Genomic DNA, 23,995 nt, shown 5'->3' on the forward strand with positions numbered 1-23,995 from the left:
ATTCCCGATGATGATATATATCCGCCCGGATTTAGAAGACCAGAGCAGCTTTCATAAACTGGCATCACCTGTGACATAGACAGCTTACCTGTCAAGAGTCGAGTTTACAATGCTGCGGTGCGCTCCGTATTACTGTACGGGTCAGAAACCTGACCAGTGCGCGCCGAAGACGTCAAAATAATTTCAGTGTTGTATCATCGATGTCTTCAGAGCATTTCCCGAGTCTGATGGGAACATCAAATCAGTAAGGCTGAATGATTTTTGGAATAGATAACTTGCCGACAGTAGGTGAACTGATCGCATTCCAGAGTTTTCTGGCTTGGACACGTGTTTCGTATGCCAATCGACCGATTCCCTCGACGGGCTCCACACAAAGGGCGGAAGTGAGCCACAGGGGGTAAACAATGACTTGGCAACGAATTGTGAAAGCAAACCCAACATCGCTGGCCATTGCTGTCTTCCTGGATGGTGACCACGGGGCGGGAGACATCAATGTTTGGAGACATTATCAGACATATCCCAGTCATGCCCTCAATGGCGTTCGTGCATCCAAGCTGTTGCCTACCTCTTCTCCGGATCTCCCTAATAAAAAGTTCATTACCCGAAGGAAGCACGAGGGCTGGGATACTGCCAGGTTGCCCAAGCCTAGACAGAGGAAATCGAGAGGCAGAAGTCGGGTTCGAACCATGGACCTTCCGGCCAATAAATTCGCGCTCTAACCACTTCGGCCGTCCCGCCCCAACAACATCGTACTTATGAATCAGTTACATCACTTACCGCCTCCAGTGCAGAGCTATCTACCCCACATCCCCAGAAAATAGGTGAACAAAATTGTGGCAGCGAGAACCACTGTACGACAAGTAAGCGGTTCATAAGTTTCGCCGACAAGAGGCTTATGAGGACCATTTGACGACCTGCGAACGTTTCTGTCTTGTGCAACTTCCATTTCTATGGCCATTCGGTTTCACCAGGCCGTGTGAATACTAAGTTTTACCTGGCGTCAGGTTGAGTTATGGTTGCGACCAGCAGAAACCTGTCGCCGGGCCTCCAGAAAAGCAATTATCAGAGAAGAGATCCAATGTTTGGATGAGGTTGGCTGAGTTTTGCCGTAGACAGACGTTCCGGCTGTGAGTAGCGCTTTGGATATTTGTTCGCAGTGGCCGTTGATATCCAACATCGGACCAGCTGGCATGCGTTGGATGAGCCGGTTCCGATAAACGCATTTGGTTTCTGGGCCCACTAGCTTACCGTGGCTAAGCAAGTTGTGCACGCTTTGTGTAGACCTCAAAAGCTCAATGAAACGCACCAGCGGACAAATGTGTGGTCGGACTCATCCCAGAAGAGGCAACAGGCAGTGATCGACCCACAGNAGGCTTATGAGGACCATTTGACGACCTGCGAACGTTTCTGTCTTGTGCAACTTCCATTTCTATGGCCATTCGGTTTCACCAGGCCGTGTGAATACTAAGTTTTACCTGGCGTCAGGTTGAGTTATGGTTGCGACCAGCAGAAACCTGTCGCCGGGCCTCCAGAAAAGCAATGGTCTTATCAGAGATCCAATGTTTGGATGAGGTTGGCTGAGTTTTGCCGTAGACAGACGTTCCGGCTGTGAGTAGCGCTTTGGATATTTGTTCGCAGTGGCCGTTGATATCCAACATCGGACCAGCTGGCATGCGTTGGACGAGCCGGTTCCGATAAACGCATTTGGTTTCTGGGCCCACTAGCTTACCGTGGCTAAGCAAGTTGTGCACGCTTTGTGTAGACCTCAAAAGCTCAATGAAACGCACCAGCGGACAAATGTGTGGTCGGACTCATCCCAGAAGAGGCAACAGGCAGTGATCGACCCACAGCACCGGTAACTGATGCCAATATGGTCTAGTTCGATTCGCGAGTGGTTCGTTGGTGCGCACCACCTTTTCCAGAGATTTCCACTATTCCTGAAATTGTTACTGCAAAAGAACCGTCTGTGGTTGGCACGTATCTCCGTTGTTCGTGCGTCCCGTATCCAACCCAAGATGATCACCTAATCGGGCCTCAGCAACGTATCTGAGCGCTCGTGTTACCGTAAGCCAAAACGGTCTGAGCCTTTAGCCCCCTTGTAAAAGAACACCTAGCGTGTCATAGAAACTGCCCTTGGCAGATTCAAAGCCATATTCTGTCGGGGCGTGAGCAGACACATTGAGCAGGTTACTATGTGCCTCTATTTATGTAGCTTCTTTCACGGATATTGCTAAACCAACCGCGTAGAGGCGAATATCAACAGGTATCTAGTCAAGTAGAGATTAATCATGTATTCAGACACAATGCACACTTATTCTCGTCTTAACTAGTACGTACTAAGTGAACATGACTCCATTACACTGCATATTCAAACACAATTCTCGTATTTCCCCACCCAACCACTTCTGATTTCAACTCTGGTGCAGATGGGAGAACAATGGTGTCACTGTTGTTCATTAACACATGAATCCTTCCAACTATTTCTTCTTTCCCCTATAACCAAACGCATTTAACATGCATACATTAACCATCTTTGGAGAACATCCAGTATTGCTGCATATGCTCGACAGTCGTCACGCATATAGACCACCTACAGGAAACCCAAATCCAAGAATCTAGCTAGTTTATAACGTTGAGTTCATCATCTCATTGTAAAGGAACACACCGCGTGCGTTCATCCAGAGGCGCGGAGACATCTGTACAGGGACACGCAGTTATCTGTGTCGTTGTCAATAATGGCCGAAGCCACGCTTCTAGAATAGATCCCTGCTGACAGCCGACTCTATGATATGAAAGTCAGACGTACCCATAAACTAAACAGATGCAAACATCTGTGTACATATGCTATAACAAACTGCAGTACTGATGCTTCAAATGATGTCCATCTCTGGTTCGACGAAGTATCTCCTGTGCGGGAATTCTAGTGAGTTCAAATAGCCTCTTACCGTCTCCCTCTCTCTTCAATTTGTCTCTACTGCATACTAAACAACACCTTAGATTTGGTCCGGGCTTATGTTTCGCGTCCTGTCGCATAACCTGACGTTTTTTGCTGACGTTATATTTCCACTCTTTGCAGATTATGAATCGTACAGCCGTTGTCATTTCTTGTGGTTGATAGAATTTGACACAACCCGACCATGATATCACACTGTCTTGGCTTTTGGTTCATTTTTTTCTGTTCCTGTTCACACATCTTATCTGCTACTGGTGCACTGGATTGTACACTGCCGAAGCAGGAATGGATGCGGCTGCGGTACACTTCTATGTTATCTGCGGTACCCGTAACCGGTAACTACTTTGTTTTGCCATTTACCTATCTACATATAGCGCCCCCGGATGTTTGTTCTATATCCGGTGACTCTTGTTGTGATCAGCTTATGCAACGTATGATGTATGCACTGGGGCAGCGTCACGTCGTTCATCAAGCTGGTTTAACTTGGTTACGAGTTGCTGAGCAGATGCATAATGATAGCGTGACGCTTGAACGTAAGTTTTTTTCCACCTTTTACCTTTTATATCTATCAAGAGTTGTTTTCCATTTAACGCCCGAAACCCCCATCATTTTTGTTGCCTTTTGACCACAATACACTTCAGGGTGAAGCTGAATGTATCACCATGTGTCATATTTTTCATTGAAGACTTCCGCAATCTTTTGTAGTACGTCAATGAAGGTCTACTAATAGTGTTTACAGTTGCTCCAGATGAAAGTAGCCTACACTCAAAATTTTCAGCCAAAATATTACATGATTTCATTTTCACAAACTTATAATGACCATCACAAGCGGGAGGTTCAGCTAGGTTCCAGGTGAGCCTCTCGCAAAACCAAATTAGTTTACAAATGAGTGTATTTCGCTTATTATGACCATGTTATAACACTGAAAACAGGCGATATCACGAACAGCAATAATACCCAGCAACAAATCTGCTGATTGTCCCCGAACCTCCAGAAAACAACAGCATTTGGCATTGATCCTATGTTCTGCTTTCAACGGACCGTTTTCTTTTAGGATGTCGCTGGTAGCATCCAATTCGCATTCTAGCGAGCCCTTGAAGCCAGATAGCGAACGAGGTTTCTTTTTTGTGTAGAGGGACAAAACTGTGATAATTCGTATGTTGTTTACCCTGGGTTACCTTGTGGCACACGCTTTTTGAGTAGCCATCGGTCCTTCTGGTCAACAATATCTCCAGAATGGAGGTATGATTGTTCGTTTCCCTGTCCATGGTAAGTCTATAGCTGTTGTAGTAGTATTGAATAGATTTAAAGCTGTCTAAATCGCAGTCTGCGTCAACGATTCGAAACATATCGTCCGTATATCTTTACCACTGAACGAATCTCGGCATATCTAACATCATCTCTTCCTCCTCAGGTTTGACGGCATAAATATCAGTGAGTAATGCGCCTAGTATTGGTTCCACGACCACTCCATCCCCTGGGTGGTTATGTCATTAAAACGAAACCGTTCATTAAATGTGTATTGTAAGAGAAGTTCCGTCAACTTATCTGTTGGTATGCGTAACACAGTGTCTGCACTTCTGATACCGGTGCATAGGTAGGCAATAGTTTTTTAGCAGAAATAAATTCATGAATGAGGAAACTGCCCCAAGTGAAAACATGGTTCTATGGTTCACATAACTCTGTCTTATAAGGTCGACGAGCCGAAATTCGTCCTTTATACACCTAAGCCCGGTACTTACTGGTGCTTCAGAACTTGGACACAGATTTCGTTGTATACGCCTTTAAGTTACTCAGCGTAAACTATTGCTACAATTCGAGAGACTTGTTGGTCGAAAACGTGACTTTGTTCCGAAATCTGTCGTAGATGTTGGACGTTCCGAAGCAACAATAGTTCACTCATATTACCAGTACAGAAAGAAACTTTTCAAGAAATAATACCTGAATACTGTGATACCAATGTGCCTTGGCAGTCAGCTGGATAGATAAGCGCTTGATTGCACTAAGCAAAGCAAATGTTCTGGTCCAGGTAGGGATACCGTTGTACCATGGAGGCAGATAACCGACCAAAATTAGACTTCTGCAAGGGTGTTTTTTGTTATAAAAAATGATGTGTGAAAGTGTGCGGTGTCAGTCATTCACACAGACTGGGAGTACATGAATTATACTCGAGGAGAACGCATATGCATAATTGAATGCATAAACGCCTTTCAATGGTGAAAACCATGTTGACATGTCTTTTCTCGACAGGAGCTGCCGCTCCACTGCGCCTTCTACTAAACTCGATGTTGATTCAGCATGTTACTTCCCTCACCATCCAAGGTTCATTCTTCGTATAATTTATCTTTGCTGTTGTTATTGATTTTGGAGCTGACTGATAGACTCCGTGCGTTTTACGAGCCCTGAGACATCACTGGCCTGGGCGAACTACTCATATTACCCATTGTACCACGTGTGATCCTTCCGTTTGATAAACGTAGATTTACTGTTCCTTTACCGAATATCCCAAATGTAGAGTTCTTTCGTACAGACCTGGAGCAAGCCAAGGATCGGCTGCATCAATTCTTCAGTCGTATATACGGATACAATTACAAGCTTCACAGACGATTCTTCTTCCAGTTTTTCACGGACCTCGAGGCCTACATGGCAGGGCAACGTAGCCGACTTGATCACTTAGTTGAGAATTTCTTTAATCAACTTCGTGACAGCATCGTTAGTCTGATTGAGCGTTCTGGTCAAGTCCGGTCCGGCTCAAGTCCCAGTTTCCCTTCCGGATCCATGTCTCCATCAGCCGCAGACTTAAATCCTGCCTTAAGCAGTGGTCATGATTCTCTCTCTTCGAGGGACGAGGCTTCTGAGACACGCCGTATTCGTTGCCTGTCAGACCGCGTGGCGCAGCTGCGGCCGTTCGATGACGTTGATGTGCGCCTCAAGGCACGCATGCTCGAAGCGTATCCGCCGGCGCGCATGCTCATTAACGTGTTATCGGTGTCTAGTCGCTTGTTGTATCACCTTTCGAAGCAGGTAAGTACGAATTGTCGGTGAGACGATTTTCATTACAAGATTGGCTTTTTTGTGCTGTGTTTTTTATCACACGGAAGACGGGACTTCGGGGCATAGGATATCCCATAAGAAAAGGCACCATTAGACTGAAACAGTGCAGCAGCCGTGTAACTGCCTTAAGAAATTAACAGTGACCCACGCTAAGGGTTTGGGATGTTGGACCTCAAAAGCTTTTTCAGGTTACACTGGACGAAAATATGCTTACAGTGTTGTAGCTGTTTTGTTAAAATCTTCGACTGTCTTGTGTAGAACGGACTGCCCAGCCCGTACTCCGTTGACTTGCTCAATCTTTGATTTATCCTTATCTTTCGTGTATAAATTTTTCAATACTGCTTCTTTGATTTTTGAGCCGTCTCTATGTATGATAAAACACTACCTCGCTTAAAGTAGAATTTATCCCAAATCAAACTTGTTAACCATCGATCGACGAATGGGTGACGTCCAACTTACTGAACGAATCCAACAAGAACGGTATTTTCTTACTGATATGTAGACACATTACTTGGCGACAGATGTCAGCCGTTCGTTCACTAGTGTTCTACCGAACAAACGGGAATTATTAGGATCCCACCGATATTGTTCCAGTCGATCTCCCCGTAAAAAGGCACTGAATTCTTGTCAGCGTTTTGCTAGATTCCCTTTCTCCCGGCAAGATGGAGTCAGCTGTCACAGAACTGTTTCTTGGGGAAAGCTGGCCTTCATATTGTTCTTGAACTTTCGTCCTGTTTATCTTCCAGGTTGGCGAGAAGCCTGACTGCGTCGTTGGAATGACCCGTTTCCAATATTGTGCCATATGTGCTGGGAAGCCTCTGTCCTCTGTGTGTCCAGATAGTTGTCCCAAGTTGCTATCTTCCTGTCTGCGCGTGGATGGACCTGACAGTGTTCAAATTGCAGCTATATGGCCACGTCTAATAGGTAAGGATGTAGAACATCTTTCATGTATACCTTTCTCGCTTCCTGGCCATCCCTCGGCAGTTTCATGCAAGAACTTTCTTATATGTAGAAATCCTTAGTTAGCCGCCACGGGCTGGTCGGACTGACAGCACATTGTTGTAGAGAAGGGCACGCTTGAACGAGAAAACTAGTTACAGACAGAAAAGCAAGTTGGATTTGGAACTCGGGTTTGTGATGGGGTCAGGGTTTCTATTCTCGTCTTCATTACAGTCGTTTTTGACTCTTTCACATATCAGGTTTATACTTGCTACTTCCTTTGAATCAGGTAGAAGGCCGATAGGAAACATCATGCACGGAGGCTATCCCCACTCCGTAATGATTTAATTTGACCCCTGTGCTGAAACTACATCACAAATAGACAATCTTTGCCATTTTCGAAATTTGAGCAGTTTGTTTTACTCTTAGCATCATCGGTCGTTCAATTATTGGAGCCGACACTCCAAAACAGCTTCATCCTGTTTAAAGCCTGAATCATTCGGATTTATCTCAGAAGCGCAAGCCTATCTTTAGGAGCCCGTATGGTCGGATGTATGTCGTATCACAATGCTGTTCTAAATTTGCTGTTTGTTCAACCACTTTTGTGCTTCGTTGTTTTAGATGCAGTCGTCATGGCAGTGATGCGCCTTGAACGTTCATTTAACTTTCCGGTGGTTAATCGTCAGCTGCAAATGGAAATATCGGAAGCAATCACCAGTTTGCAAACTCGTTATGAGCAGACGAAGTCCAAAGTAGGTCATTCTGTTGAATCGTTTGTACAAGGCAACCACTTGTTCATGCTATATGTGGTAGGACGGCGAGATGGCTCAGTGGTTAGAGCACGAATTTACCGGTCGGAAGGTGTTCGAATCCGACTTCTGCATCTCGACTTCCAGCCTGGCAGTATGCCAGCCCTCGTAGCTTACTTCTGGTAGTATGACAGTTAGACACCGAAAGGGTGCTACAACTGAACGACCAGGATGTAACACTTCGTTTCCCAATCCAAAGGCTATCATTTCAGAACAGTCGTTACATGTAAAAAACCCGTCTTCACTCGTGTCCGTATGCAAAATATGGTTGATAGTTTGCCAGTCTTATTATCTTTCCTTTATGGGAAGTATGGCCAATGCATTCACCATGGACTTGCGAATTCACACAGTGCATATCTGTGATCTATTAAAGGCAGTATGAAAAGTTGTGTAAATCAACCAAATAAGAGAGTCTCTCGCAGCTATAGGCATCCTCTTCGGCTTTTGTACTTAATGCACTTTTCCTGACTCCGTATGTGACAATAGTGTAAAAAAAATCCTTGATTTGGTGTAAAAAATGTGGGAAGTTTCGCCGTTTTTAGTTCGTTGTAGGTAGCCCAATTTGTTGATTCGAATCACATACGGCACCTTTTGTTTCCCTGATGGACAGTTCCTGCGCAAGCACGCCGTCGAAATTGACCACAGTGATCGAGGTGGAATCGGCTTTTTTCCTGCTGTTTCTAGTGTTAACGTCACATGTCATATGTGGTTCAATATTCCAAAGAACTCATGAACTTTTTCGTCTACCTTGCTACTGGCCGAACGCTGCCCTGAGCTTGTGGACTGAACCCATTGCCACAGTTCAACTTACACCCAACCACTGTCAGACGCCTGCATCCGTCGTATGTCGTCTGTGCTCGTAGTCATTTGTAGAGGGTTGAAAACCTGAAGTTGCAAACTGACACTAACTAATATTAGTGACTCAATGACCGAACTTCCTTGCGCCGTCTGTTTGTTAGTTGTTTCTTGTCTGGAAACGCTTGTTTGTTCTGATTCAGCAGTAATATTTGGAGGCTCGAACCCTCAACATTTTCTTTCAGTGCACTTGAACGCTAGCTCATCAAATGGATTTGCAAATGAGTCTATTTCTCGAAAAGTAAATAGCTTGTTTGGTCTTGGTGGGAAGAAGGTATGAGGTTGTAAAACGTGCTGATAAAATATACTGGTGCGTCGAATAGGACCCGCAAAGTAGAACAAAATGACTACAAAATTGAGATAAAATCCCGTAGAACGTTTTGTCTAATAGATAGGGATTTTAATTCCAACCCAAATATTAATTACATAGTCAAACAGGGATATTTACAATGCGCGGATTGTATGTCCTATATGTGTCTCATGAACCTGAAATGGAATATTGGATGGTAATCATCAAAATAGGGTGTGTATGTGAGAGCGAAAAATCAGAATTGGAGTATAGCCTGGCTAACCCCATCTAGTAGAGCTAGTTGTTGTGGTACGAGTCATCCCTGACATTTGTGTTTCCAACTCGACATTGTTGAAACTGGACTTAATATACTACTAGAACAGCGGTAAAAAAAGACCACTATGGTACGCTTAACTGCGGCCAATTCTGACTGCAAAAATGGCAATAAACTGACCATATCACGTGGTTCAGATTCTATAGTATCTCAAAATCCGATTTACGTAAAAGAACCTATTAATGTTTCGCTTTTGGTTGGAGGTATACGTGCAAAATTTTTACCCGTTTTCGATTTCTTTCCACGAAATTGTCGGGAAAATTGTGGAGTTGCATTCGCTTGATAGCGAAATGTGCAGTGAGCCCAAGTTTCTTACGACAGTTTTATCTTCTTTAGTTTTCCAGGTCTCTAAAATCCAATCCGTGACTTCGAGCCTGAAATGTACGAATGTTCCGCGATGTGGGCTGCATTATTGTGCCGGTCTTTCGTGACCCTTATCAGCCTTTATACACACTTTTTGCAACTAGTCTACTGTTGAGATGTCTAATCCACCCGTTGCGGGTGGATCTTCTGCTTTTGTAGAGAACATCGGTATCTATTTGTTTGTTTGTTCGCCAAATTGGGCGACCAAGCTGCGAGTGTTTCATCACTAATCGAGGTGAAATCGTCAGCGCTTCATCGTGAAGCGAAGTGGCCTGCTGGCGCCATCTCGATTGGTGTTGAAACGTTTGCCGCTTACTATCCGAGGTCGGCAAACAAACCAACTTCTTTGTACCAGATACTAAGAAACAAAGAGTGTCTAGTTCCTTTACACACGGTCTACTATCTGTAAATATAAAGTTACTTTGCAAATATCTAAATCTATAAGTTGCACTTTTGCGGCGGATTTTCTGGCAGTCTGACCGTGAAACCGATGGTGACGGTCGGTTCAGGTTTCTGATGCATTGGTTCACCATCCTTTGTTTTAGTTGTCCAGAATTCTCGAAGCATACCATTGCGTCAGTCGGAATCAAACAAGTCCCTCCAAGCTGCACGCGACAACGATGGCCGTGTGACGATAGCTGTGACACCCAACTCTGTGAAATTTCATGACTACGAGGGCTTGGTTATACCATAGTGATGCCAAAAAGCTTTGACAGACTGTTAGGTGAACGGCTTTAGGGGCAGTTGATCGATCCTAGAGTATCCGGCACCGGACCCGACGGGCAATAAGACCGACATACTAATCCAGCTGGCGTGACGCACGTTCACAACTACTAATTGCATCGAGCGAGCTTATTGCTAGGTTTAACGATGTTTGCGAAAAACAGATGAAATACAACTTCTTCAAAGATGCATGATTATTGTGTGAACTTGTCATCTTGACATCCAACCCCTTTCACAGCTGAGCTCGGGGTGTTACGTGATTGATAGTCCCACAATCGACGGTCGAAATTCTGGTACCACTGCCGAGAGTGTTGATTCCAGTTTAACCCATTGCGTTTTAACGCACGGTGCTACCAAAATCCGTACGGGTTCGCCGAAGTGTTCGAATAGGTCGATCCCAATCGGATTGCATATCAAATTCTCTTGCGCCTTTCTGTGTGAACTAGAACATGTGATCGTTTATTGCGTTTGTCTGTTTCAATAAGAACTTGTGCTTTTCTATAGAGGAGAATGTCGGTAGCTCAGGTAGCGTAGATGGTCGTTGGTTTGTTCGCTGAGTTGGGCACAACCACTAACCCACCGCTATGCACAACTACGCACTGATGTGTCAACCTCAATTGGTGGTGAAACGTTTGCGACCAAATTGCCCAGCGCAGCGAACAAGCCAACGACCAACTTGTGCTTTTAAATTAGGCCTTTCAAACGTATGTTTCGATCAATCACCCCAACCCACGTTACTGTACCCTTCCTCGCCGTGCCGCCACCATTTAAAACTGGGGTGTTGAATTGAATTTGCTCCTTACTTTTGAATTTCGGGCATTATTTTTTCGCATGAACGTGTTAACCGCTGATCTCTTGAAAACCGAGATCTGTAGGCCATCGAAATCTCAGTGATTATCTGAGGTACAATGACAACTATATCGAGAAATTTCGTGCAGCAACTGGTGAACGAAAATTATGCGGTGTAAACTCCACATGTCGATTTTCAAGAAATTCATACCAAAGTCACTTTTCCGCGTTGCAAATTGAACCAGCTAAGCATATGCTGATTCCTCGTACTAAGACCCATTGACCTTTGACAGTTGGTTCGGTACCGGGCTGGACGGTTGCTACTATCTTGATGCTGGAGCTTCACCAGATCGTCTCAGGCAGCCTTCACTGCTGCGCACGCTACAACGCTGCTCACCCCAGCCAAGCCCATAGTAGGCCTTGGTGCCATGACTTTCACCACCGTTGTTACTCGGCCCTTCAGGACTCGCGAGTTCAGCCTGGCAGGTCGTGTTCGGACGGATGTGGGCCAAACTGAGCGAAGTGCTGGCCAGCTGTGTGAAACGGGTAGGTAACCATAACACCAGCGTGATAGAGACTCTCCACCCAATTGACCTTCAGCGGTGGACTGAATGCTAGAACGTTGCGCTGGCCTCGTAGCTATGGTAACATCCGTGCAATGACTTGCTCACTCAACCAAGCCTGATCACAATGACTCACCGTTGGACTTCCACAAATCTGCGCAAGCAGCCAATCGACCCTTCCGAGACAGGCGGTTCTTTATCGTTACAGAGTGCAGTTGGAAGTTCCGATACACTTGAACAAGAAATTGAATCTGGTATCTGAAGCATGTTTTTCGGTTTTCTAGCTTTAAGGCCGTAAAACGAAACCAACACGATGTAAGCCAAAATTCAGTTACTTGCATCACAACACTTTATCGCCCCTTCTTCTGAGCGCGTCTTTGAGCTGCTTATGAAGTGGACCACTGAGTGTAACTTACACTAGTTACATGTCTTTCATAGAAAACCGCCTAGTCCCCATGGCTCAGTGCACTGCATAAGACGGTGGAAATGCAGCGTCCAAAATATAGGTGTTTGAGTCAAGACCCATTGACTTCATTCAAAGGTGAAAGTGATCAAGGTGTCCAAATATACGAGTTGATCCCGTAATGCTGCTCGAAAGACCGGTGAATATGATGTTCACGTTGAGCAACGCGGGCAAACACATTTTGTCTTACAACACATTCACCACGACAAGTTTCATCCAGGTGGCATGAGGAGAAGTCACACAACAGCCTGGTCTGAAACGCTGAATGAAAGCCTGTGATGAACACTGTTTGTTATGCTATCAGAAATCTGCCTAGCGTGATGAAGTCTCGGAAGTTCAAGCGGTAGAATATTTGTCGTGGACCCCGTGGAAACATGTAGCCTATTTTAATATACATACCAATTGTAGACGGTCTATATGCATTTTTCGGTTAATAGTGCAGGAGAATATGACTAAAAACTCGGTATCGTTGGATTCTTTTCATTCGTTTCCGTTTAACAAAAATGAGTCGGTATTTCGTAGGGAACTTCAGGTATCCACTACCTGTAACAGATCGCTAGTTAGTCTTCCCAATCAAATAACTACGTTTGTGATACAGTGGTGCGTCTGAAGAAAACCTCAACCCTGAAGTTACAACTTTTCCCCACTTCCGCGAGCTTGACCTTTTGACTTATGAACTTGATATCCAAGCCTCCAGAGGGATAGTCGGAAAGTTCTCGCAGTTTCGACCCTACCACTCCCCAAGGAAAACTACCGTCTTCGAAAACCAGTAGACGCTTGACATGATGGTTGATTCTGTATCTATAACGAGCCAGCCCGTGAAGTTTCCGCTGCAAACTGCTGACACTGGTTATGATAATTGAACTCACCGTACATAGGAGGGATTCAACGGATTATTGCACCGAATCATGAAGCGTAACTTGGAGAGTGTGCTCACTGGAGTTGGCTACATCTGCTCAACGGTTTTGTTACTTCAAAGTCTTGGATAACTAAATCGTGCGATAACAGGTTAATCGTCTGGTTGCTAATTCAAATAAGTCATTAGGAGTGAGATGTTCCTGTTCCGCAGATATGAAGTGTAAGCCGTTGAGTTTCGTGTAAAGGACTTCACGAGACACTGTTAAACTAATTCAAAACTAATAATGATAGGTAACCGAGATTCCACGCGAAAGTAGTGAATCCCCTAAGCTTTTCACAAGCTATTTTCCGAAGCTGACTGCGCAAATCATATGCGTTGCCTGTTGTGGATTGCCGTCATGAAACGTCAATGATTTTGGATAACACAATATGCCGGTAACTGTTGTTTGCTCACCCCAAAAACGTGCTCAACTCTCTTCCATAGCTCCTGAAGATCAAAAGCCCACATAATTGCAATCAATTTTAAGGAATATCAGCTGCGATGAAACCAAATTTGAACATGCAACTGGGGTTAAACATCCAAGCAGAATCACGATCTCGTCGCTTCAGTAGACCAAAAGCTTTTCCATTTCGCCACAGTTAGGCAGTTTCCCTCGTTCAAGCAGTCATTTCTTGTCAGACAACACTTAAATAACTTGGATATTATTGAAGCCATGGTCAAAATAGTTCAATCAAACTATGCGATGTAGTTGCGAAGTCACGCAAACAATTTTACTAAATGTTGGCATTGCTCTGAATCAAGCAAAACGTTAGATGGAATGTTCTGCCCACAACTGCCACTCCGAGTTGCATGGTGCCACGCAGGCATGGTCCATACGTGGTCGTCTGTAAATCTTGCTTTGCCTATACTGTCGCATGAACCACCAAGTAAACATTTAATTTGGTTATCAAATAGATGTTTTCTTTATGCCAATGTCGATTGTTCTGACAATCGACATTTGGAAAAGTAACAGGATGCCAGCAGTTCAAACTGGTCTCACCCACTTCGGAATCCCAACGGTCTAATCCACGATTACCCACTAGCAATTAAAGATTAAAGACTCTACTGTTGAACTACGTTCGACTACGAGAGTTGCGACAAGTTACCAAAATAACAACGTTGGTGTATCAAAGAATTTTCGCTTAGCATTTTATGGTGGATAATATTCCTTAAACGAGAACAGCCAGTCAACCAACTCCAACTTGAGATGGCGATTAGCAAATGTCAGTAGACTGATATCAAGACCGCTAAGCTCATTCAATCATCAGATGAAGTTGAGGACTTAGTTGACTCTCTAACAGTGATTTCCGCAAAAAGGCCCACAGTGACCACTTCTAATGGATGATATCCTTGAGGGAGAGGTTTTTGGGATGATTTCAATATTGTTTTCAAAGGCTTATAAACCAGGTACGTTTTGCATGACATTAGGAGGTTTAGTAGCAAAGAGTGTTGACGTCAGAATTAACCGCAATTAGTCAAATTAGTTCTACAGCACTCTCAGTCACGACTAACATAGGGTCAAGTAGATTCGCTCTTCTTAAGCACTAGGTCATAGTATGTATTTACCTAACGCTCTGGTTTCCGTTCATAGCTACATAATCGTGTTGCATAGTCATCACATGGAGAGGTTGTACATGCAGCGAGTGGCACATTTTTTTGGTGCATTTTCACCTGCAGACGGCAACGGACGGTGTTTACGTATTACGAACATTTCAGAATGAAGGGTTACGGAGTATTTTACTTTTGAAGATATCCATATTGAAGTACAATCAATGATCAAGATGACTGAATAGTTGTCCAGGAGTTAAGGCTATCTTCATGTGTCAGATGACAGAATTTTAAAAGGATTTTTTTGTTACTCGCGTTTAGAGGATAATCAACACATTTTGCAGCATGAGTGAGCTTTCCCGTGCTATCTGATTTCTCACAAAGGAATCTCAGGTTGGTCTAGGTTAGCAGGAACTGGACGTGCCATACTTGAGTTGCAAGTACTGCTCGAACTCCATACATGTTGATTCATCCCTCTGCATTGTTGGGATACCAGTGACTCACATCGCCACTGGCTGGAAATCCTCCGTGACGCGTCGTAGGCAAGTGCACAGTTGTTTTCCATATCTCTTAACCTACCGTTGGCTGTGTTTTTATTCGCCTCAGTTAATAAGCTTCGATCCGTTTGTCGTACCCAACGCAAGCCAACGTCTAATTGCACCAAGGTACCCGGACCGGTGCACACACAAACCTACGCAGGGTCAAGTTAAACTCCAGCTGGTAGCATAAGCTGAATGCCGATTATTCACAGAAGAATTAATGCGTGCTTGATCATGACTATTGGTTATTTACCTGTCATAATTTTGATGTACATAACCTGCTTAATCATAGGATTGCTGCAGCCTTGGCTTGACCTCACAAACGTCTCATTTGAAAGAGGCGGCTGTTTTCGAGGTCACTTCATCTGTAGAACTTCACATATTCAATACCCCACACAAACAGTTATTTCCTGTTGTTATGATGGTAACTCCAGCTGCTATTTTATTGATCTTTTGCGACACCCACCTCACTGATTCCTTGTGTGTGTGCCGCATCCAGTCCTGAATCATTTCCTCGTCTGTCTCCCTTTCATGGGATTTGCTTGCGCTCCCCAATCGATGCATGTGCTTCTTTCTCTGTGTGACCCGGATGTTGATGTGGCTGTGGTGCTGTTTTCGTGAATTTCAGCCGATTTATGAACGCCTGTGTGCTTGTGCGCGTCTATGGGTCTGCGCAACAATCGATGGCATTCGGATGCCAAATGTCACGCGAGTCGTACACTGTCCGCGTTCCATGTACAGGCGCACACCGACAGCGCATCCTTACAAAGGGAAGCCATCGGTATCGACACCAGAAACGTTCGATACCGTCCACTCGTATACTGCTGGCGCCAATTTCGCCACTTCTGCGGTATTTTTTTAGTCAGGTCCCCCAGTTTTTTAACTCGCATTCCATGAAGTCTATGGGTAGTATACGTCTGACATATCACCAGTCAAAATGCAAAATATTTTTCCTCGGAACAACTTCTTATCTCTTCCGTTTTCCACTGTCTGCACCCACGGAAAATGTTACTCACAATGTAAGCTTAATGAGATCTTTACCTTCTCATTGCATTGGCTTTAATCTCGCACACAAATAAGTACCAACACAACGTACTCAATCATGCTTGCTTGTGACGATGCGTGCCAGTAAACTAATTCTCGTCAAGCCTTAAGCGGCGATTGATACCGATTCCATTCTGTTGCTACCTGCATCTCACCTTGCTCGAATGAAATGTTGGACAAGGATACAGGTTAATTCATGTGGTTTTCTAATTCAATCCAGAAGATATGATGAAAATTCTGACTGAATTGCATTGATTGGTGTTGTTTAGTACTTACCCATTCACTTGAATCGTCTTTACTGGTTTGAACGTTGTCTACAAGTGGCCAGAAGTTCCACTGTGTTGTTTGCGACCGCTTGTCAAATCCGTGAAGCCACCTCCTTTAGCTACCTTTAGTGCTACTCCGGTGGTTCATTAGTAAGGGTTTCTCGCACACAGCATTGAAATAGTATTTCCTTGCAATAGCTCCAATAAATATCGATTTTCTTTCACCTATCCCAACCACATTCTCTTTCGTTCCTTGGGCCGGAGTACACTTTTGAAACCAGTCCACTTTATTCTTAATTACTGATACCTTTATGATGGTAACTTTGGTGATGGACACACCGTCGTCAATGTTCAGGATCCGTAGTGTTCAATCTTCGCACTTCTCTTATAGCCGTTCTAAATGTTTGCTGCTCAGTTGACTGCGCGTAATCGCTAGTAACTTTGAACTTTGGTTCACCATCAACTGTTTTGCACAGTACGGTTCGATTGCTTCAACCGTTTTGTTTCCTCTGTCAGCTGATCGACAACTTTAGGATATCCTTTCAGTTAGATTCCTGTTCATCTATGAATTGGTGGTTCAAGTTTCAGTGGTTGAAATTTTTGAACTTTATTTTTTCCGTTCGCTCGTAAGATACTTCAGTGTTGTATAAAGTGGTAACATTTCCGGGTCGTTTGTGAACATTCTATTACGATTTTATCGCCCGAATCAAATGCTATCCTCTTCGGTGGCTGTGATTATTTCAGTTTTTTCATAAAGGCTGGAAACAGTGAAATATTGGCAGTTACGTTTCACTGGGAATCCGATCGGGTTTTACTGCAAGCAGGAAACAGGTTATCGAACAACATTGGCTGTGAACTTTGTTTAGGTAGTTTGATCTGTGATTCACAGACAGAGGTAACTTAATAACTCACCTCTAAAACCATTAACTTCAACTTTAGTTCACTTGGTCTGCAACATTGTGGTCACCGGTGAGTTGACAACCTCCGAGAATCATTAAAATTTCTTGTTAGCAGCATCTGTAAGCCTTAAAATCCGCAGGTGTGCATTTAAGATTGATTCCAGCTTCTTGATAACTTACAACACATGTATCGAGAGGTAGCAGCTGTGAGCGGTTCTAGCAGCCGATTCCTTTATTTCCTCGGTAGAGTCAGATGATAAAGCCTAAAAATCTGCTCCTCGGACGTCTTATTGTAACTTGTCAACTGAAGCCTTTACGTGTATTCTTTACTCATCGTTGTACGGTTCACCAAGACCAGAGATGACCTCATAATTTATGGCCCAATATCCTATTTGATAAGCAAAGTTAACACTATGCCCCACCCAAGTCCAGGCTACTGCTGACCTGCCATGGTTTGGTGTGAAAGCAAATGGTTGTTGTAACCCAAAAGATATTATTTCTTCATGAGTTGTAGCGAAATTTTTCTCGTACAAAGGCACGCCTGTTTTGTTTCATTGCTGTCCGCCTTCTCACGCTCCTTTTACGTTCTGGTCCAAACACTTCATCTACAAACCGTGTCTGCGTTGCTCGTACACATATGCTGAGAAATTTGAGATGCTGTCCTCCGGTTTCCGAAGGAAGTCAGTAGCACAGTCTTTCTTGACCTACTACTCGACCAGTCTGTTTAATAGCGTTGCATTTGATTTAACGTCCTGGCCTTGTTCTCATCTTCTCAGCTCGAATCCGAATGTCGTGCAGGTGCTGTTGGTCGGAATGTCCATACCCTGTTTAGCTCAACTGGTTCCAACAGTCGAATGCTTCCACCCGAGCACCAATCATCTTTATCTGGCTGGCGAGAAAGTCCTAGTGGTTTCCGCGAAAGACGTGAGACAATATCAGAACCGCGCCAGACACGGCAGGCTAGACAGGTCAATCCATCCTTCGCCTCTCCAGAATTATTGCATTGGCAAACCCGCCAAGGAATGCCCCATGTGAATCAGTTCGGCACTCCGTCCAATTCCTACGGTCAACGGTCTCCCCACACGGGCTATGGACAGCCGCCGGGCGCTGCTCCCAGACCTATGTGGGAACCACCGACGAACGAAGCTGTTTCTGATGTGCCAGACCGCTTGATGAGATGGGCAGCCCAGGCGAAACGCACCGTATGTTTTGGTATACTCTCAGAGATACTAGGAAGTTTATTAAATCACCTCGACGGACTCATAGGTGATTCTGAATTGGCTTCATCGTACGAAACACCATCACCCATCTTTTTAACTTCAAAATGCTAACTCAGGCAACTTAGGTCTACATCATGAATAAAACTGACTGCAAGGATTCGCAGTGAGTCGGTTATGTGCGCTATGGACTTATTGAAGTGGACAAGCAACTGAACGAAAATTGGACTGGAACCCTGACAGAGTTCCCTAACAGATAATATGAGCACTTTTTGAATTGTTGAGCAAAAGCGCGCCATAACTGTCTCATTCTTCATGTTCCATATGTATATCTGTAAAAATAAGACTGTTGGTCCACGAGGGGTAGTCCAGCCATGTTGTGTACGGATATTCCGTCTTGCTTCAGCCGAATCGGCTCATCTCGAAAAAAAATCGTTCAGCTGTAACACCCTTTCGGCGCCTCGCTGCCATGCCACCCGGAGGAAGCACGAGGGCTGGGATACTGTCAGGTTGCCCAAACCTAGACAGGGGAAGTCGAGTGGCAGAGGTCGGGTTCTAACCACGGACCCTCCGGTCGGTAAATTCCCGCTCAAACCACTTGGGCTCATCTCGGAAGCCCCGGTTGTACTCATATGAGCACGCCAAAATAATTTTGGCGGACCGCGCGCAAATTTGGTCGCGGCGGTAGATATAGGTGCTAACCTCACTACCTCACGCCTCGGCTTGCCCAAACTTGAGTCACAAACTATTTGACGGCTCAGTTGTTAGTGGGTTCCTTGTTTATTGATATATTGGATGTCACCATCACTCCACATTCCAGATATTATAAGTGATGCTTTGAAAACACATTAAATAATAAACTCTAGAATTACAAGAACAGCAGACCGTGTTATCAGTTGCTTGTCGATGGATGCAGGGTTTATCCGTCCCCCTGTGGCATCTTATGCGATGTTCGAGAATATGACGAATTTGGAAGCTACCAATGGCTTCACTTACTTTTTATCTCCGGTGGGTCTTGTCTGTCTTTTGCTACTCTGACATAGTGTTTATTCAGCCAGGAAACGTGTTCCCTTTTATCCACATCAAACTACGCTCTTGGGTAGGCCAAATGCCATTTGTTGACATTGGATTGCTCCCTGATATGTTCTTCGGACTACGCTGGCTTTAACCCACACCTTTTCTGCGTGCTACGTGGTGTGCATCTGATTTGCTCATCACTTCAGATGGTAGATTGTGTAAATGTTGACCAGTCGGACGTCGTCCCTTCCTTTCTTCACAATCACCTTCATTGTGTCTCATCTTATCACATGGTTGACTATTTATACACTTAGCGTCTCCATCACAATACGGCTAACTGGAGCTTCATTTTACGTCATCTTGATGTTTGATGCAGTCAGCAGTTTGCACGTACACTGTTCGTTATTTACATTGTGTGGAACTCCTGCAACTTTGTTGCTATCTTTTATTTATCATACCCTAATGTTTGCTTAATTGTGCTTCCAACCAACTGTGGTGTGATAAAAGTCATCCAGATGAACCAAAACCCGAACGAACGACCTTGGGTGGCTGTAAAAGGTTTTCGACCCCACTACTACGTTCCCTGGTCCTTTTTGTCGTATGTTTTCGGCACTGAGAATGTATCAACTAGTCTGCACACTGTACTCAGCTGCGTAGTTTTGATATTTTCCGTTTGACTATTTTGCAGTTAGACTGAGTTAGGTAAGTACATATTTTATGTTATTAGTTTCTCGTTTTTCGCATCCTGTTGATTTTTTGTGGGTGATAATGGCTTTATCCTCATTATCCACATTATATGTGAGTACGTGTTTATGTGCGAGGGAGGTGCAGCTAAGTCTTTCCCACCACTACCTAGATGCACTTTCATTTGATGGCAGTGTTGTTTTTATCCGGTGCATTTACCCTCACCGTAAACCATATTGCAACTCGGTCAAAGCTGATGTTGCTGTTCTGGGTGTGAATTCCCCTTGTTGGTCTCGAGTGCTGTGACGTCCTTTTACTCTTTCTAATGCCGCCAGTGTAAGTCACTGATGCTAACCACAGTCTCTTACAGTTGGCCTGTTATTCCATTCTGGTTTGGGATGAATATAAATCTAATGACTTGGACTTAGCAATGTTGTGGAATGTAGGTAGCTCGGGTGCGCTGTTTGGTTGTTGGTCTGTTCGCCGAGCGTTTGCAATCCAACTGCCAAGCTCGGCGAACAGATCAACAACCAGACTTGGACTTAGTCCGACCTTTCACGAAACACTGACGGTGCACTGCGATCAACACCACAGCAGTCCACGAGATGAAAGCTTATTAGTGTTTCGCGACTTCTTCCTAAGTAGGTTTTCCGTGCACACTGAGGTGGCTCATTGATGTCAAACATAATGTTTCAACCAATTTTGCCAGCACTATGGTTGCGCTGGGTTTGTGTCACCGTTATGGTTATGCAGTGAGCTGCTGTCAAGGTCCAAGTCAGATTATAAATTTAGGTAAACCAACGAAAAGTTGGCCAAACTCAAGTTGAATGGACGTATCCTTGTACGAAAGCAGTCGTTTTCAATCAACCAACATAAACTTGAGGTCAAAAACAGGATGATCATATAATATTTCCAATTTCTGGAAATTTACGGAACCTAAATTTTCGCGGGTGGGTATATTTCAGCTTTATTTAGTTGTTTGGAAAGTCTCAACTCCATGGGGAAAAAATTGCAGAAATTGTGCCGGCAAACCAGGATAGTCATATAGTTTTAGCCCCAAAGTTTGTTTGATCGCCGTGCACCCTTGCTAATGCAGGTACCACACATCATTTTGTGACTGTACTAATCAATAAAAAACATCCTGTATTCTTTTCATGCATCCTACTTGACCGCTGGCTTTTAACAGATCACAGGATACCATAGAATAGTTGCCTCCGAATTTTTCAACGACAATTCTGAAGAGAGGACTGATGTGGCTTGTTTAAACTAGCATCTAACAGTTGTGAAGGTTTCTTAACCGGTGCTTTGTTTCTCGATGTTTTGCTTAGTTGGACCGATTTTTTGCCCGATATGCATGTCAAAAATAATTCCCTTCAAATCTGGTGTCCGGTGACTCTGCACCGCAAGACCGTGCGTACTTCCGAAATATGACTGCTCCCTCAATGACGCGGAGTGTCTTCCTTTGGATTTGTGATACAAAAATGGAATGTTTCGTTGAATTTAACAGTTCTTGGCTAATTGAGAGTAAAAAGCTACAGGAAACTCATTGTTCTCATGAATCGTGGTTGTAGGACGAGCGAAATGAGTTTCACAAATGAATCAATAAGGGTTTACGTTTTGCCGGAAAATAGTGAGCACAGTATATGTGAAATTCCAGTACAGGGAACACGAATCCCTTCCAGTTACCCTGTAATGACGTAATCAAACGTCGCTCGTCGTTTCCTGAAAGCGGTAGTGCTAGTCCAGGGTTAGAGTGTGTCAAATTCAAACGAGTGTGACCGAGTCCCACCTCGAACCCATCAATAAAATGATCGCAGTCAAGTCATCGTGTTACACTGTTCCTTTGCAAGACAGTTCCAGGCAAGTAGTATGGAACGGTGGAGATCATCCCCACAAAGTAACCGAGAATGAGCCACTTTCTGGTCCCTTCAGATTGATGGGGAAGCAGCTTCACAAGTGTTATTTTTGCGCTGCACCGACAAAACGAAACCAGCTGAGCACGCATTTTTCGCGCCTTTATTATTCGTTGTATAGTACCAGAGTCCATTCCGTTATTTCATGGGTGACTAAGAGCTGACTGACCAAGCAAATACTTAACTCCTCTTTCGACAGCAGCAGTAGTTGATTGGTACTTTTATATCGACGTACGAATTACGGTATTTGTCTTAACAGCCATATGTAGTAAGTCGGTGGGACAAAGACACTTGTGGTCGTTATGCTATTATAAGAACACTACAATTCGGTGCAGAGTTCGGTCTGCGTACAACTCACTGTTGGTTGTATCCATTTCATGGAAAGCAAAATATAAAAAATGCAATTGAACGGAGCTGTAGTGGACATCACAGAGTCGGTAGAATCAATGTATATTTCTAATCTTGGAAAAGTGGCTGTCCCCTTCTGAGTAGCTATTGTCTTTCAGTGCCTGAGGGTGGAGGTCAGCGGGGCAGTTTTGAACTTCATAAAAAACTGTCAGCCCCTGTGTTCCACATCAACAACCGCTCCGTCTAATGTGTACACATCTTTCCTACCGTATATTTGTGTGAAACGCCTTGCTCGTGGCCGTGACCCCTATACCGCGCATCGCCTTTTCGGACAGTTGGTCAGTATGCTAATTGCTGCCATCCTCCCGATGTTGTTTTATCCCAGTGAGCCTCTATCTCACACCGTTAGATTATGCTGATTTGCATTCCTTATGCGTCGTTTTGTTGCAGTTAGGTCTGATTCTACGGAGTCAACAGTCACCTATCCTTTATATGCGACCTGGTAGACGGTTGCCCACGTGCGTGAGGCCAATTCCATCGCTCTAGCAGCAAAAGGGAATTTTACATTCCTGACCAAACTAGTCTAGGGATTTCGTTTCAGTGACGACACTGTAAACGACAACTTTTCAGGTGCGATCCGGTTGATGACTGCCGTGCAACCCTTGAAAAGCACGAGAGTCACTACAGTCGCACCGACCTATGAGTCATCTTTGGATTCGGACCATGAACCTTTCAGTAAGGAGCAGTCGGACACATATACGTGTCTACGAATCTTTCTCCGCTATCATTTCTCCACTGCGATGCATTGCGCAACGTGTGAATAAGATGGGAAATTCATCAATGCTAAAATCTGTAATTTCCCTCGCGAGAGAGCATAAGCGTGTCGGACGCTTTCAGAAGTCCTATTGGGTAAGAAAGATCAACCTTCCCTATCATATATTCAAGCCCCCTTGTGTATTGTTATCATCACCGCTCCTGACTGAGAAGGTGCAGTGACGTCCAACCTGTTTGTCTCAAATCTGGATATCGCTGGGATGATTCTCTGCCACCTGGCCAGTCTCAGTGATCTATTCTATCGGGTTCATTCTTCAACAGTATCTCATATTACAACAGAATTATGTGCCTCTGAGTTGAGAACCTTGGAGCTGATTCCATCCATTGCCCCTATCTATGCCCAACTGATTCCAACACTCTTCATTACTTCACCTGCCATCCTTTTTATCGAAGGTCCTAACAGTTCAGTGGTCACTGCTCTATTGTTTGGTCTTTACCTGAATAACATATAGCTAAATCGTCTTGATGATGGTCCACTTCGGTACCTTGGGCAGCTACACCCACCGGTGTCCAAGTTTTCAATGGCAAACGTCCCAGAGTGAACGAATTCTCCCTATTTGTGAACCCTGGTCGCTTGGGAACCCTGTGTGCTGAGCGAGCTAGTAGGCAGCCCTAACATCTGCTCAACGGATACACCTCTAGATGTGCACCGTC

General features: G+C 44.4%; 1 protein-coding gene across 1 annotated transcript in view; it reads left to right on the plus strand.

The window, feature by feature from the left end:
• Positions 1 to 3,323: 3,323 nt before the first annotated feature.
• Positions 3,324 to 23,995, plus strand: part of T265_06508 (hypothetical protein) — a gene marked incomplete at both ends in the record, with an annotated part of 33,583 nt that continues 12,911 nt past the window's right edge. The window contains 5 exons of the mRNA XM_009171782.1: positions 3,324 to 3,486; positions 5,469 to 5,977; positions 6,754 to 6,931; positions 7,568 to 7,698; positions 18,105 to 18,530. Of these exons, the coding sequence (XP_009170046.1) occupies positions 3,378 to 3,486; positions 5,469 to 5,977; positions 6,754 to 6,931; positions 7,568 to 7,698; positions 18,105 to 18,530 (1,353 nt within the window). The remainder of the gene's footprint in view (positions 3,487 to 5,468; positions 5,978 to 6,753; positions 6,932 to 7,567; positions 7,699 to 18,104; positions 18,531 to 23,995) is intronic.

The sequence above is a fragment of the Opisthorchis viverrini genome (genome assembly GCF_000715545.1).
Source record: "Opisthorchis viverrini unplaced genomic scaffold opera_v5_133, whole genome shotgun sequence".
Lineage (NCBI taxonomy): Eukaryota > Metazoa > Platyhelminthes > Trematoda > Opisthorchiida > Opisthorchiidae > Opisthorchis > Opisthorchis viverrini.